Below are 16,149 nucleotides of genomic sequence, written 5' to 3'. Positions count from 1 at the left end.
GTTCTCATTGATATCATAAGCTTGCTGCCTGTTTTCCAACTAAAACACTAAGACAGCTCTGTAACAGAAGTCCTTCAGACCTGTGGTGTGTGGTCTGTGGACTGGTCCTGGGCCGTGAATTCTTGGTTACTGGTTTGCAGTAAGATAACTACAGAAAGTGAGAGGAAGGCTTTCAGAAACATTTTTAGTGCCTTGACACTGCTACGGGCATCATATTCAAGGTTTCTGTATTTTATAAAAGTATCAATCTGCAACAGGTTGGAAATTAAAAAGAAAAAAAAAAAAACTGGTCCTTTACTACAGGTAGGTAATTTGAGAAGCACTATACTAGCCCAGCATTTTTCCAACTTGTTTTTTGGCTTTTCGGCTAGTATCTATAATAAGAAATACCTTGCTTTTCTGCCTACTATACACATATGTGATGATTTACATGTAACAAAAAATTTTCATGAAATATAACTTAACCTTTACTAGGAGTGATGAACTGATGAACTCTGATAATTTGGTTTTTTTGAATGATGGTTGAGACCCGCTAAATTAATTTACATCCCATTAAGGTGTTGAGATCTATAACTTGTAAAATATAGCTCTAGGTTAGGATGAATAGAACACTACATATATCTTTCATATTTCATACACTGCTATTTTTTCCCCAAAAGGGACACTCACTGTATATTTTCTTTTAGTACTTCCTTGTGGACAGTTGCTTATGTTATAAAGATAGAGTCATTGTCACACATCAATATATAGTGAATTTTCTTTATCCAAAAAAATTACTTAAAATGTCCATTAAATATCATTTTTCAGTTTGAAAGTTTTTGTTTTGGCAGTAGAGTTAAATATTTTACTTCAAGGGCACCTGGGTGGCTCAGTGGGTTAAAGCCTCTGCCTTCGGCTCAGTCCATGATCCCGGGGTCCTGGGATCGAGCCCCGCTTCAGGCTCTCTCCTCAGCAGGGAGCCTGCTTCCTCCTTTCTCTCTGCCTACCTCTCTGCCTACTTGTGATCTCTATCCATCAAATAAATAAATAAGATCTTTTTTTTTTTTAAGATTTTATTATTTATTTGACAGAGATCATAAGAAAGCAGAAAGGCAGGCAGAGAAAGGGAGGGAGGGAAGCAGGCACCCCGCTGAGCAGAGAGCCCAGTGTGGGGCTTGATCCCAGGACCCCAAGATCCTGACCTGAGCTGAAGGCAGAGGCTCAACCCACTGAGCCACTCAGGCGCCCCAGTAAATAAAATCTTAAAAAAAAAAAAACTATGCTTCAGTTACAGAGTTGAATTTTTAGTAAAGGTTAACTAGTGTTGATTTGTATTGCACATATGTTTTAAATTATCTCTAATACAGGGTCCTGGGTGGCTCAGTTGGTTGAGCGGCCAACTCTTGGTTTTGGCTCAGGTCATGATCTCATGTGTCGTGAGATCAAGCCCCCATCAGGCTCCACACTCAGTGGGAAGTCTGCTTGAAGATTCTCTCCCTGGCACCCTCTCTGCACTTTGGTGCATAAGTGCTCTATCTCCCTCTCTCTCTCTCTCTTTCAAATTAATTATCTCTGGTACTTTAGTAAAAATATAAACTTAAAAACGGTTTTCTGACCATAATGAGATACTGCCTCACACCCATGGGATAGCTACTATCCAAAAAAAAACCCCCAGATAATAGTGGGGATATGGGAAAATTGAAACTCCTGTGCATTGCTGGTGGAAATGTAAAATGTTGCAGCCACTGTAGAAAACAATATGGCAGTTCCTCAAAAAATTGATCATAACATTACAGTGTTCTTTCTCCAGCAAATCCCACTTGTGGGTATATACTCCAAAGAATTCAAAGCAAGTTCTCAAAGACATATTTATACACCCATATCCATAGCATTATTTACAGTAGCCAAAAGGTAGAAACAGCCCAAGTGTTCCTTGACAGATGAATGAATAAACAAAAATGACATATACATAAAATGGAATATTATTTAACCTTAAAAAAGGACACATGCTACAACATGGATAGACCTTGAGGATCTTAAGCTAAGTGACGTAAGTCAGTCACAAAAAAAAATAGTTAAGATTCTACTTATATTTAAAAAAAAAAAAAAAAAGATCCACTTATATAAAAAGTGCCTAGAGTAGTCAAGTTCATAGAAACTGAAAGTAGAATGGTGGGCGCCCGGAACTGGGGGGAGAGGGGAGTGTGGAGTTGTTTAATGAATATAGTTTCAGTTTTACAAGATGAGCAAAGATCTGGAGATAGGTTGCACAACAATATGAATGTATTTAACACTACTGGACTGTATCTTAAAAATGGTTAAGGGGGCACCACCTGGGTGGCTCAGTGGGTTAAAGCCTCTGCCTTTGGCTCAGGTCATGGTCTCAGGGTCCTGGAATCGAACCCCACATCGGGCTCTCTGCTTGGCGGTGAGCCTGCTTCCCCCTCTCTCTCTGCCTGCCTCTCTGCCTACTTGTGATCTCTGTCTGTCAAATAAATAAATGTAATTTTTTAAAAAATGGTTAAGATGTGGGGTGCCTGGATGGCTCAGTGGGTTAAGCCTCTGCCTTTGGCTCAGGTCAGGATCTCTGGGTCTTGGGATCGACCCCTGCATCTGGCTCTCTGGTCAGCAGGGAGCCTGCTTCCCCCTCTCTGCCTGCCTCTCTGCCTACTTGTGCTCTCTGTCAAATAAAATCTTCTTTAAAAAAATGGTAAGATGATAAATGCAATGCATATTTTACCACACTTTTTTAAAAATTGGTTTTTGGATGCTCATAACTCTTAGAAAAGTAGCATGTTGATTATTTCAAGTAATAAATGATTAACTTATGTTTCCACAGTTCTGCCTCTTCCAGCTGGTGAGCACTGAGAATAACCGCTATAGTCTAGATCACATTTCCTCCCTATTCACTTCTCAGGTAGGTTGGATTATCCTTTGCATGTCACACAAGTACAGGAAAGAAGTATTGACTCACTCAGCTATGTTGCAAAGGGATGGAAATCTAAAAATGGAATATTTAATGATCTATGCAAACAAAATTCCAGTTGGGTTTTACCGAGTTCTTGTGGTACTATCTTTTGTTTTTATGTTTTTAACCTCTCCTACTGATACAAGTTTAAGTCACTCTAAACTATTGCCTTTTCTTACTTGAACCCGTTTTTCCCCACATTTCTCCCTAGGAGACACTGATTGACTTTGCCATAACCTCTACAGACATCTGGGCCATGTGGCATGATGCTGAAAACCAAACTGTTGTGAAATACATCAACTATGAACAGTATGGATCACTTACCTCTGTCATCCTGCCTCACCCCAGGGAGTTTCATATTTAGAAAACAGAGCTTTTTATGTAGAACCAAAGTCAGGTGTTCACACTGAAAGGATTCAGCCCTGGATTTGCCTGTTGTTAACTGTTTTCCAAAATTCCTCCTTTTGCATTTTGTGTCATTTCTTAATCTCTTGGGTTTAAAACAAAGGATTCTTAGGGTTTGAGGGAGATAAAGAAAATACCATGTTTCTTGGAGAGATGGCACATACCTAAAATACTTCCAACTTGGGAGTTTTCTTTGCTTCTGAGCAGAATATTTCTGACAGCCGCAACTTTCAAAACACACTACAGACCCATTGAGTTCTCAGTTTCCTCATCATAAGAAGAGACATTGATTGCACAAGTATAGTGTTTTTGAGACTTTTTTAAAATAGGAAACCCTTTTTTTCCAAAAATAATGAACTCCAGTATATTAAACTAGTATTTTATGAGTATAAAATTGTAACACAACTTAATATGTTGATAATCTCTAATATTAGGTATATTTGGTCTCTACTACTTGTAATGTACATGATAATAGTATAAAATGTTTCAATAGTTAAAAAACACATTAAAAAATAATTTTGAACAAAACACTTGTGTAACCCCTGAAATAACCTGTGTAGGTTTCCCTGGAATACAGCTTACTGTGAAATTAAGCTAATTGAACCTTAGGGGCTCTTCATAACCTTCTATTCTAGAACAGAATTAAAGCCCCAGACAGTTGAGTCACACCTCAAAAAATATGAGAGTACTCCTTATAGATAGCAGTCCAGCAAAATGGTAAAAAGCAGAACTCCGTGTCAGATGAGAGTTTGAGTCCAGTTGTGAAACTGAGTAGTTGTAAGATCCCCTAAGCCTCACTTTCTCCATCTGCAAAATGGGGGTAATACATCCTGTGAGTTACCTTGGGCTTATAAGAGTAATACCCTTAACAGCACTTAGCATAATGTCTAATATATAGTAAATGCAGATAGCTATTGTTTGTAGATTTGTGGTTAGAGTTTTAATTTCAGGAAGATGCATGTTAAACTGTTAAGAGTACTTCTCTAAAGCCAGACTGCTGAAAATAAGTTTTATTTATTTATTTTTAAACTTTTAATAGATCAACAGCATAAGCTTTTAGTTACCATTTTAATGTAGACTCTGGTCTTTTTTTGTTTCTCTACAGTAATGCTGCAGGTCAGTGGAATTTGGTTTTTATGCACTCTCTGCCAGAGGAAGAGATCATTCTCAGAGATGATCAAGACCCCAGAGTAAGCAACATTAAAATCGTATGTAATGGGATGATTACTCTGATCATTCGTCTGAGAAGAGTCAGTTATATTAGTCTGAATTCTTTCAGCTGCAGGTGAAAGAAACCGACCTGAAACTGACTTAAGCTTAAAATGAAAATGTATTGATTTGTGCAGCTGAGAAGCTGAGAGGAACCTGGCTTTAGCCATGTCTGGAACAATGCTTTCAGGGCTTGATCTCTCTTTTGTCTCTATTCTGCTTTCCTCCTTGTTCAGTTTATTTTCAGGCAGGCTCCGTGAGCCTGTGCGTTCTATGAACTTACTGACTGCAATGGAACGAGAGAATCTCTGTCCCTGGTCCTGAAGTAGACTCGTTTACCAGGCTTGAACCATGTGCTGATTTCTGACATAGTCATTCTGAGCAGAAGGAATAGAATAATCTGGCTTAGCATGAGAAACCTGACCAAGCTGCACCTTGCTCTTATGGAGGCTGTGAGGTCAGTTGAGTATGGGGATATGGATAGAAGAGGAATGGCTACCCAGAGAAAGGTAGGGATTTGTTAGTAAAAGAAGGGAAATAGATCCTGGGCAGACATAAACACTATGTGTCCACTATACCAACCATGTTGGTACATGCATGTAAACTAGAAGTCAGATAAATTCTGGTACCAGTATATGCTATGAAGAAAATAACTTTAAATGGGAATACAATAGCGAGCAAAACAGGCCAGTCTCCCTCTTTTTCAGAGATACCATCAGGATAAGTAGAAGCAAAAGCTTTCAGATGATACCTTCATGTTAAAATGCAATTGAAGATTATGGGCCCTAGGTCATTCCCCAGAACCTCAGTAGGAGGAAGGAAAATTGAATGAAGGTCAGTCAGGTTTACTACTTCCTGGCAAATGTGATTTAAAAATTGGGATGGGGCGCCTGGGTGGCTCAGTCGTTAAGCGTCTGCCTTCGGCTCAGGTCATGATTCCATGGTCCTGGGGTCATGCCCCACACCGGGTTCCCTGCTCTGCAGGAAGCCTGTTCCTCCCTCTCCCACTCCCCCTGCTTATGTTCCCCTCTGGCTGTCTGTCTCTCTGTCAAATAAACTCTTAAAAAAAAAAAAAAGGGACAAAATAATTAGGCAGCATAAGACTTCCCATTTTTTTCCTCTCTACTTCATTTCCCTGCTAGTGATGACTTATTGCAGGCTTTTGTTTGTTTTTACATGTATTGCCTATTCTTGGTTCCTTTTCTATGTGAGCCACTTTGTGGATGGTGTAGAAACCACTTTAGTTTAGTTGTTCTCTTCCCAGTGTGTATCACCAATAAATTGGGTTCGCCTTTTCCATTTAAGGTTGGCATTTGACAAGCTGCATTTTCCAGTGGAACACTATGAAGTACTCCAATGAGATACACACTGAGGGGCGCCTGGGTGGCTCAGTGGGTTAAAGCCTCTGCCTTCAGCTCAGGTCATGATCTCAGGGTCCTGGGATCGAGCCCCGCATTGGGCTCTCTGCTCAGTGGGGAGCCTGCTTCCCCCTTCCCCCTCTCTCTGCCTGCCTCTCTGCCTACTTGTGATCTCTGTCTGTCAAATAAATAAATAACATCTTTAAAAAAAAAAAAGAGAGACACTGATTTCATTATAGTATGCCTAGTTAATGCAGAGACACTACCATCTTCTCAATGTGAAAGGATAGGACTGCTCTAGTACTTGGTATTGCGCAAATATAGAAAGGCTGTATTCATATAATGGAAACTCAAATGTTGGTGCTGGTGTGATGACTTTTTCCTTCAAATTTTCCCAAATTTTATCTATTTAGAATGACATTAATTTTTGTTTTCTATTCTAACAGGAGATGTATTTGCAGAATCTATTTACACCAGGACGATTCATAAAAGCAGCTTTATGTAAAGCTTTACAGGTCAGCAAGAAAAGAGTTAATGTTTATTTCAGACTATTTCTTACATTGTCACTATCATTGTATAATTAATAATTACTATTTTTGTTGTTTCATATACACTAAACACCAAATGTATTTTTGCTGTTGTAGATACATGTGCTCTTAGTGTAATTTTTTAAATGTTTTTTCCGTTAAGTAAGACTCCCAACAGGGAGATAGAGCTGTGAGTTCTTTCCTAGAGACTAGTAGTAAAAAGAGAAATCTGTGCCTACATTATTGTAAAAATATATCATAATATCCTGCATGTAATCTCAGTACCTGAAAGAAATTTAAAATGTTTTCTTGGTTAGCTTTGATGGTACTCTATTTTATCTTTCTGTTAATACAATGAAGGTCTGACTTAGTTGACATTCCAAAAAAAACTCTAAAAATCTAATCTCCAAAGTCACATGCCTTAAGAGATAATTAATGCTTCACAAAAGGATTCTTTACTTTAAAGTCACTTTGGTTTACTTAAATTGCCATTAACTTTGTGGATTAAAAATAGAATAATCACTCAGAGAATTGAAAGGTCCCTCAGAATCTCCTCACCTGACCTCAGAAATACCTTCTGAGGCTTTTCCAACAACTTCCAGTTGTCTCTGCCTCCAGTAATCAGTTTCTCACTGGTCTTGTGTGGGTTATTTTTCCCGAGCTGTGTCATTAAAACCTCTTTCCAGGGGCGCCTGGATGGCTCAGTCCATTAAGTGTCTGCTTTTGGTTCAGGTCATGTTCCCAGAGTCCTGGGGTTGAGCCCCATGTGGGGTTCCCTGCTAAGCGGGGAGCCTGCTTCTTCCTGTCCTCTCTGCTCGTTCTCTCTCTCTCTCTCTCTCACTATCCCTGTAAAAAAATAAAAATAAAAAATAAATGCTCTTTCCAGTATTATATCAAATTTAGTCCCTGTCCTTTTGGCAGGTTCTCTCTCTTGGGACGTCGTAGAACATGTCTCTGTTTTAGAAAGCAACTAGTCAAATATTTTAGGAATCTTTCCCTCTTGTCTTTCTCCAGCTTAAATACACCCAGTTCCTTTCTGTCAGGTGATACCATTTCTAGACCCTTGACTTTTCTTTTACATACATTCTTAAATATCTGGCTCTTGCATGTTTTTGTTTTCTCTCTGCTAAAACTTCAGGGTGACACGGTCACTTTCTCCTAAGGTGTTTTTCTTTTCATCCCATCTGACTTCTTCCCTATTAACAATTAAATGTATATGTCTTATATTATCTCTTGTACACTGAAATGTTAAATATTCACCAAGGCGTTTATTAAATGCTCTCCTTGAGGACAGTCATTCCTATTAGAGTGACCAGCCTCAACACTACTCTGACGGGCTTTTGTGCCAGTCATAGCTGTGTGTTTTTAGCATCATTTTATATCTTCCTTCTGGCTGAGTAATAATAGCCTTTCAGGGTTTGGGGGATTTTTTTTTTTTCCTGCTTTTTTGTAATCCAGCTTATCCTATTATATACCCTATTATAATTCTGACAGATTCGTGGATTTCTGTTGTTTTTTCTGGTCTACAGAAATAACTTTTTTTAAAAAAAGAAAATTATTTCAAACTTGCTATGATTTTATATACAGTAATTATTTACAGTATTAGATATAGATGAGTTGTTTAGGCATGTTCAGTTTCTGCTGTATAACTGTATTGGCCCAGTGCCTTCTAAACTCAAGTATTTTTCATTTAGTTTTGGTTAGTATATAATACTCTAAAATGTCTCTTTTAATTTTAGATTTTCTGCCGAGGAACTGAGAGGAATTTAGATCTTTCCTGGAGTGAACTAAAGAAAGAAGTCACTTTAGCTGTTGAAAGTGAGGTGAGGTTTGGGTAGAGAAAGAATGATAATCTCTTGGTACAGGGTAGGTTGGTACTGAGGAATTATTCAGATTGTTCACTGGACCTTGTTAGTAGGAAGTATAAATGTTTAAACCCTTTAATTTGAAAATTATATATATAAAATATCTTTATATACATGTATATTGACTACATGTGTATGCATATGTAGTCAATGGTGTGTAATGCGTAAGGGATATTCATTTGGCTCTAACTTAGTAAAATGATATTAGACAGTTATGTTTTGGGGAAGAAAGATCCCAAATTGTTTTAAGAATTTTTCTCTCTCTCTCTCTCTTTTCTTTTCCCCCTTTTTCTTCTTTGCCAGCTCCAAGGAAGTGTAACAGAATATGAATTTTCCCAGGAGGAATTTCGAAATTTACAACAGGAATTCTGGTGCAAGTTTTATGCCTGTTGTCTTCAGTACCAAGAAGCCCTCTCTCATCCTCTTGCCCTGCATTTGAATCCACACACAAACATGGTGTGCCTACTGAAAAAAGTAAGGGAGCTAAAGCATATAGAAGAACTCCATTAGATGCTTCTGCAGATCTTTCAAACTATCAGTCTATCAAATGTTGTAGTTACTTTTTAGGGCTTTGTATTTTTTTTTCTTTCAGAATTATAGTTCATTTATATTTAGATAGTCTTCCTTAATATTTTTAATTTTCTTGCATTCTACTTTATTTACCTTATTATGTATTGAAGTGATTTCAAATTTTAAAGAAATACAGGAGTAGCACAAAGAACGTTTGTATACCCTTCACCCAGATTCGTTTAACTTCCATTTGCTTTCCTTCCTTTTATACATACATATTTTTCTTCTTGAGCCAGTTGAGAGTTAGTCACAGACATTATGCCCTTTTATCCTTAAATATTTTACTGTGTATCTTAAGAATAGTGTATTCTTACATAACCACAGCACAATTTAAAAGATCAGGTAATTCGTTATTTATATGATATTGTACTGTTACATTCTGATTTTACCACTTATGCCCATAATTTTTCCTCTGATCTAGGATCCAATCTAAGCTCTTGGATATATTTGGTTGTCATGTTTATTTAGCTTAATCTTGAGCTTTTGTCAGCCTTTCTTTGTCTTTGATGACACTGACATTTTTTGACTATACCTATTGTTTTATAGAGTGTCTCTTGGCTTAGATGTGTCTGGTGTTTCCTTATAAGATTCAGTCTCAATTTTTTTTATACCTGTAAACATTCATTGAAAAAAGTGTAATTGGAAGATTTGTATTTCCAGGGGTACCTGTCTTTCCTTGTGCCTTCCTCCTTAGTGGATCATTTGTATCTCCTGCCGGATGAGAACCTTTTGGCAGAGGATGAGGCAGCTATATCTGATGGTAATAATACTTACTGTGTCCATATTTAAGTCCCTTCCTCCATGAGCCCTGTGCTTTGTTTCAGTGGATGCAAAAAAAAACTTCGATTGCCACTGTGACCTTTCCTAGTCAATTTACCACAGTATAGATACTGTGAGGAAAACTAAAGAGGCCTGAGCATCTCCAAGACCTCAGATGGATTCTTGGCATTTAATTATTAATATTTTATTTTAGTATAATATTTATCAGTGGCTCTTCATTGGCTTGAGGCATGAATGTTAACTCTCTCTTACTCGTAGATGTGGATATTGCTCGGGATGTCATGTGTCTTATAAAATGCCTTCGGCTGATTGGAGAGTCAGTAACTGTGGATATGTCAGCAGTGATGGAAATGAGCTGTTACAACCTACAGTCTCCAGAAAAGGCTGCAGAACAGATTCTGGAAGATTTGATCACTATTGATGTGTAAGGAGAATTTAGGGTAAAGTGCATTTCCTAATAGAAATTTAGCAAATTTTAGTGCCAGCATCAAGTTTTTAATTACATTCAAGTCCATGCAAAGTAGTAGTTTGAAGTTAAAATGAGTTGCTGTAATTCTGAATAGGTGTCTCTGCTTTTAAACAGAAAATGTAACACATGAATTCAGATCTGGAAGCAGACTCATGGATTATGCTCTATTAACTACTAACTGAGCTATAAATTCTAAAACATAAAAGTATTTTCTCACATGCATTTTGTCTGTCATTTCTAAAAGAATGAGGAAAAATTTGCTATATGAAGTTAAAGTATCTTGTATGCCAGAGTGATTACCTCCACTCCCTTATTGCGTATTTGGTCTTCCTGTTTCATAGAGCCCTAAGCGTATAGGATTTATAGAATCTTTGTTACGTAGTCTCAGTAGTAATAGTTTTCTGATTGTCCTTCCAGAGAAAATGTGATGGAGGATATTTGCAGTAAACTGCAAGAGATCAAGAACCCAATCCAGGCCATTGGGCTACTTGTGCGGGAAATGGACTATGAGACAGAAGTGGAAATGGAAAAGGGGTTCAATCCAGGTGAATGACCACAAACGTCTCTTTGATTTAGAAAAAACGATTTAACTCCTTTTAACTTCTTTTCCCTTTTTTCCCCCTCTTCATTATAGCTCAGCCTTTGAATATTCGAATGAATCTTTCCCAGCTATATGGTAGCAACACAGCAGCGTGTATTGTGTGCAGAGGTGTGTGTAAAATTGCCAGTACTCGCTTCCTCATCTGCCGAGACCTTTTGATATTACAACATCTGTTAATGAGGCTGGGCGATGCTGTAAGTACTGCCTGAGGGAAACGTGTAAAACCTACTCACACAAAGGGGTGCCTGGGTGGCTCAGTGGGTTAAAGCCTCTGCTTTCGGCTCGGGTCATGATCTCAGGGTCCTGGGATCAAGTCCCGCATCGGGCTCTCTGCTCGGCGGGGAGCCTGCTTCCTCCTCTTTCTCCCTCTCTGCCTGCCTCTCTGTCTACTTGTGATCTCTGTCTGTCAAATAAATAAATAAAATCTTTTTAAAAAAAAAAAACCAAAAACCTACTCACACAGAGCAGAATGTGCAGACTTTTGTCTTTGTTCACTGCTCTGTCACCTACATTTGACCTGTAGTGAGTGTCTAAAATGCAGATTAAGAAAATACATGACAGGGACGCTGGGGTGACCCAGTCAGTTAAGTGTCTGCCTTCAGCTCAGGTCACGATGCTGGGGTCCTGGGATGGAGCCCCATATTGAGCTCCCTGCTCTGCAGGAGCCTGCTTCTCCCTCTCCCTCTGCCTGCCTCTCCCCCTGCTTGTGTGGGCGCACTCTCTCTGTCCAATAAATAAATAAAATTAATAAATTAAGTAAAATCTTAAAAAAAATTAAAAAAGAACATACATTACATGGGCCACCTGCTCACTCAGTCAGAAGAGCATCCAGCTCTTGAGTTTGAATCCCATGTTGGGTATGGAGATTACTTAAAAGTAAATAGGGGTGCCTGGGTGGTTCAGTTGGTTAAGTGTCAGACTCTTGATCTCAGCTCAGGTCTCGATCTCAGGGTCATGAGTTTAAGCCCTGCATTGGGCTCCACACTGGGCATGGAGCCTACTTTTTAAAAAATTAAATAATTAAGCTTTTAAAAAAAGAACATACTTGAAGCAGGTTAATTTGCAGTTAATCTTTGTATGTATAGCGGTGGGGAAATTTCCCAGGGTGGCTCCAAATTTTAGTATTGTTAGTAACTACTTTGCATGTGATAGTAGGATACCATTTAGTGTGGAGGAGAAAAGAAGAAGAAGAAAAGGAATTCTACTTCTGCGGTACAAAATTTAGCCTAAGCACATTCTTTTTTAGGATATATGTATTTATTTGAGAAAGATAGCGTGTGCACAGGTGGGGGGCTGGGAGGGAGAGAGAGAATCTCGAGGAGGCTCCATGCCCAGCCTGGAGCCCACCTCAGGGCTCCATGTCATGACCCTGGGATCACGATGTGATCAGACTCTCAACCAGCTGTGCCACCTTGGGGTCCTCCCAGCTCCATTCTGTGCTTGCTCTTCATCCTAATCTTCTTAGGCCACCCGACTCTTGTCTCACACTACTAAATGTTCCATGTTTGGAGAATGCCTTTCTGGCAGGAGCTCCACTTGTCTCTCAGTTGGTCATTTCCTCCAAGCGTGACAAGGGAGTAGTCTGGCTCACTAACTCATGTTAATGTAAAAAGAACTTCAAGGCCTTTGGGACTCCCAGAGCTATTTATATATTTCAAATCAGAATTTATTAACTCAAATATGTTGATAATGGTAGAATTTCAGGTAAAAATAAGGAGGACATTTTGGAAGATGATTTGTTTAGGACCACCTGGGAGATACAGGGGCCTTTCCTGAGAGGCTGGTACTTAGGGCAGCCATTAGTGAGTTCTTTTCAGTCTTTGCAGTCTTACATTTCTTCAGGGGTTTTTATTGGGCTTTTTGTTTGTTTGTTAATTATAACCATTTTTTTTCCTAAGTATAGAATAGATGTTCATTATAGAACCCTTATATGTAAGCCTCTGTCTGTAAACAAGAAAAATTAAAACTCATCTGTAGTCGACCCAGTGACAACTGGGATAACATTTTGGTGTAGACCCTTTTTTCTCAAACGTTTTGTTTATTTCTAGAATTACGATATGCTACATGGTATTTTTGTAATCTGATTGTTTTTATTCTGCCTCACACAGCTAATCAGCATTTTAACATGTCATTAAGTATTCTACTACAAAATTATTTTTAATAGTTAACCTAGTACAGTTTTATTCAACCAGTCACATTTGTGGCCATCCAGGTTGTTGCCAGTTTCTTCCACATACCTATAAATATCCATACACCTCTACTATATTTCTGAGATAAATTCTCAAAACTCGAATTGATTAGTCACAACCTATCACATTTTTTTTAAGATTTTATTTATTTATTTGACAGACAGAGATCACAAGTAGGCAGAGAGGCAGGCAGAGAGGGAGAGAGGAGGAAGCAGGCTCCCTGCTGAGCAGAGATCCCAGGACCCTGAGATCATGACCTGAGCTGAAGGCAGAGGCTTTAACCCACTGAGCCACCCAGGTGCCCCCCTATGCACATTTTTAAGGCTTTTGGTGGTATTTCCAAATTGTCCTGTAGTGTTCATAACTATTTTTATCCACATAAGGAAGGGCTTAGATTTCCCTGTTCCTATTCTTGAATTCTGAGCCCGCAGATTCAGTGAAAGATACACTTTTGTTTTCTCTTTCACCATCAACATTTTTGTACTGTTAAATCTTTGGGTAGATATTTTTGCTACCCTAAAATTTAGGTGTGTAGCCTTTACGTATATATGTTGCTTTCTATGTGTGCCCTTTGTGTTTTTTGTTTTTTGTTTTTAAATTTTACCTCCACCCAAACTTTAAGAGTTTTCATCACTAATCGCTATGTATGGTCTCACCCACCCACCCGTCATGTACAGGTGATCTTGGGAGCTGGTCAGCTCATTCAAGACCAGCAAGACCTACTACACCGAACAACTCCTCTACTCTTGTCTTATTATCTCATTAAGTGGGGAAGTCAATGCTTGGCAACTGATGTTCCAGTTGACACACTGTGAGTTTCATTATTCTGGTTATTTTTAAAATAAAGTACGAGTTTGGTTATTTTTTTTCATTGTCTTTAAAAAAATTGTAAACATTATGCAGTTCCATGATTTGCCTATAAAATTCAGAGCATTTAGCTGCTTCGATTTCCAAAGGTTGAAGGCAGTTTCTAAAAAGGATCAAAATACTAGATATACATTATTATATATGTGGTTTTCTGAAAAGAAAAAATGTTTATTCTTAAGTGGAAATTGAAAACACACAATTTCTAAAATTTGTTTTTTCTAAGAAACTGTTGAGAGAGATAGTTTTTTTGCTAACCACCCATTTTTTAATGCTTTTTCTAAAATTGATGTAGAGTTGACACAACAATGTTACATGAGTTTCAGGTGTACCATTATTTTGTGTGTGTGTGTGTGTGTGTGTGTGTGTGTGTGTGTTTAATACAAAGATAAATCCTGTTGAAGGCCAAATAGATGAGGTCACAGGGCAAGTTAGACCACACACAAAAACATACTAGTTAGGAAAGGTAGGCCAAGCTGCTTTATAACCAAAAGAAAAAGGAGAATCCATTACTTAGAAGAATTACACTTTCAATAAGATAAACTATCCTCTTTGGTAATATGCTTTCCATAGAGCTTTTATGTACAACTTACTAACAATGTCATTAGGAGACTTGTGGTAATATTTTTGTAGAACTGCTGTCTTTTTCTCTGTTCTCAACAGGGAGTCCAATCTCCAACACTTGTCAGTGCTGGAACTGACGGACTCTGGTGCTGTAATGGCAAATAAGTTTGGTAAGGACTACACTATATGCATTTGATTTTAAATTTGGCATTTATTGGGTATTCATTAAACAGATCCTTTGCCACTTCTGCTGCTTTCATTTGGGGAGGTTCATAAGCAAGCTGTGGCCTGAGGGCTGCAAAAGGAGTCCATGAAACCCCAGGCAGCCCAAATCAGGCATAAACTAAGGGTATTGCATATATAAACATATATATGGGGGCACCCAGGTGGCTCGTCGTTAGTCTGCCTTTGGCTCAGGTCATGAACCCGGGGTCCTGGAATCAAGCCCCACATCAGGCTCCCTGCTCTCCCTCTCCCACTCCCCCTGCTTGTGTTCCCTCTGTCACTATATCTCTCTCTGTCAAATAAATCAAGATCTTAAAAATATATATACATATGTATGTATATATTGCTGCTTTTCTATTATATATTGATGCTCTGGTGATTAATTCAACAAAATTATTTCTAACATTTACTAAGTTCATGGTAGCTTTTGTAATCTTAATAAATATTTAAAAGGCATCATCTCTCATATTTAAGAACCATTCTGGAGAATTTGCTTTGCGTTATTTTGGTATATAAAACTTGGAATCTGGAGACCATATTTAGAGTAAATACTCCCAAAGATGCTTAGGTATAGGGAAATCAGTGAAAAGAAAAATAAATGAATGCACTGTTGATTTAAATGGCTTTTTATTGCATTTGTATAGTACTTCATACTTTATAACTGCTTTTACTTATATTGCTGTTGCTTACACCCATGATGCATTTTATATTTTGAAATAATAAATGTTATTTATTAGAAGTGTAAAATGAGTTAGGACCATCTTAGTTGAAAATTGACTCTACTATCACAAATTGACGATTGTCATAACCTTTTCTTTTTAAGTATCTAGCCCTCAGACAATTGTGGAATTATTCTTCCAAGAAGTTGCAAGAAAACATATCATATCTCATCTCTTCTCTCAACCAAAGGCACCTCTGAGCCAAACTGGGTTGAATTGGCCCGAGATGATTACTGCAACTACCAATTATTTACTGCAGCTTTTGTATCCTTTTATTTAAAAGCCAGTTAGGGGCTTCTGGGTGGTTCCGTAAGTTGGCTAAGTGGCCAGCTCTTGACTTTGCCTCAGGTCATGATGTCTGGGTCCTGGTACCAAGCCCAGCGTCAGGCTCTGCCCTCAGCAGGGAGTCTACTTGAGAATTCGCTCATCCCTCTCCTGCTCCTACCCTGACTCACTCACTCACACTCTCTCTCTCTCTCTCATAAATAAGTGAATCTTAAAAAAAATAATAAAAGCCAGTTAAAACATGTTTTCTGTCTAAATAGCCTAAAGCTCTTATTCTCCCTGTATAATGAAGATTCTTAATGAGATTGGATGCTTAAAACCTAGATCTCTTTTGAAACGTTATATGTTCCTCAAGTATTTATTGAATGGCTCTGTATCTCAGACACTATGGTAGATGCTGGGCGTCCAGTGGTGCCACCAGTATGTGCAGTGTATCAGAGTTGGAAGTGGTTGCCCAGGGATGAAATACATGGTTTAGCCCATAGTTAATTGAGTTCTGAGTTAGGTGACTAGGCTTCTAGTATATAACCTTCAAACTATATTCATCTAATATAAGAACATGTGCTCTGCCT

The 16,149-nt window shown here is 38.3% G+C and overlaps 1 protein-coding gene across 1 annotated transcript in view; it reads left to right on the top strand.

Annotated features, from left to right (window-relative positions):
• The window catches only part of NUP160 (nucleoporin 160), a 50,260-nt gene that overhangs the window by 14,640 nt on the left and 19,471 nt on the right, over nucleotides 1–16,149 (top strand). Inside the window, exons 8-20 of the mRNA XM_032844519.1 lie at nucleotides 2,819–2,896; nucleotides 3,159–3,256; nucleotides 4,458–4,542; nucleotides 6,366–6,434; nucleotides 8,186–8,269; nucleotides 8,615–8,785; nucleotides 9,542–9,641; nucleotides 9,920–10,085; nucleotides 10,548–10,675; nucleotides 10,765–10,925; nucleotides 13,598–13,731; nucleotides 14,448–14,518; nucleotides 15,397–15,556. Of these exons, the coding sequence (XP_032700410.1) occupies nucleotides 2,819–2,896; nucleotides 3,159–3,256; nucleotides 4,458–4,542; nucleotides 6,366–6,434; nucleotides 8,186–8,269; nucleotides 8,615–8,785; nucleotides 9,542–9,641; nucleotides 9,920–10,085; nucleotides 10,548–10,675; nucleotides 10,765–10,925; nucleotides 13,598–13,731; nucleotides 14,448–14,518; nucleotides 15,397–15,556 (1,505 nt within the window). The remainder of the gene's footprint in view (nucleotides 1–2,818; nucleotides 2,897–3,158; nucleotides 3,257–4,457; nucleotides 4,543–6,365; nucleotides 6,435–8,185; nucleotides 8,270–8,614; nucleotides 8,786–9,541; nucleotides 9,642–9,919; nucleotides 10,086–10,547; nucleotides 10,676–10,764; nucleotides 10,926–13,597; nucleotides 13,732–14,447; nucleotides 14,519–15,396; nucleotides 15,557–16,149) is intronic.

The sequence above is a fragment of the Lontra canadensis genome, unplaced genomic scaffold, assembly GCF_010015895.1.
Source record: "Lontra canadensis isolate GAN:19392208 unplaced genomic scaffold, GSC_riverotter_1.0 scaffold154, whole genome shotgun sequence".
NCBI classification, from domain to species: domain Eukaryota; kingdom Metazoa; phylum Chordata; class Mammalia; order Carnivora; family Mustelidae; genus Lontra; species Lontra canadensis.
The sequence above is the reverse complement of the archived record's forward strand: the minus strand, read 5'-3'. Positions and strand labels throughout refer to the sequence as shown.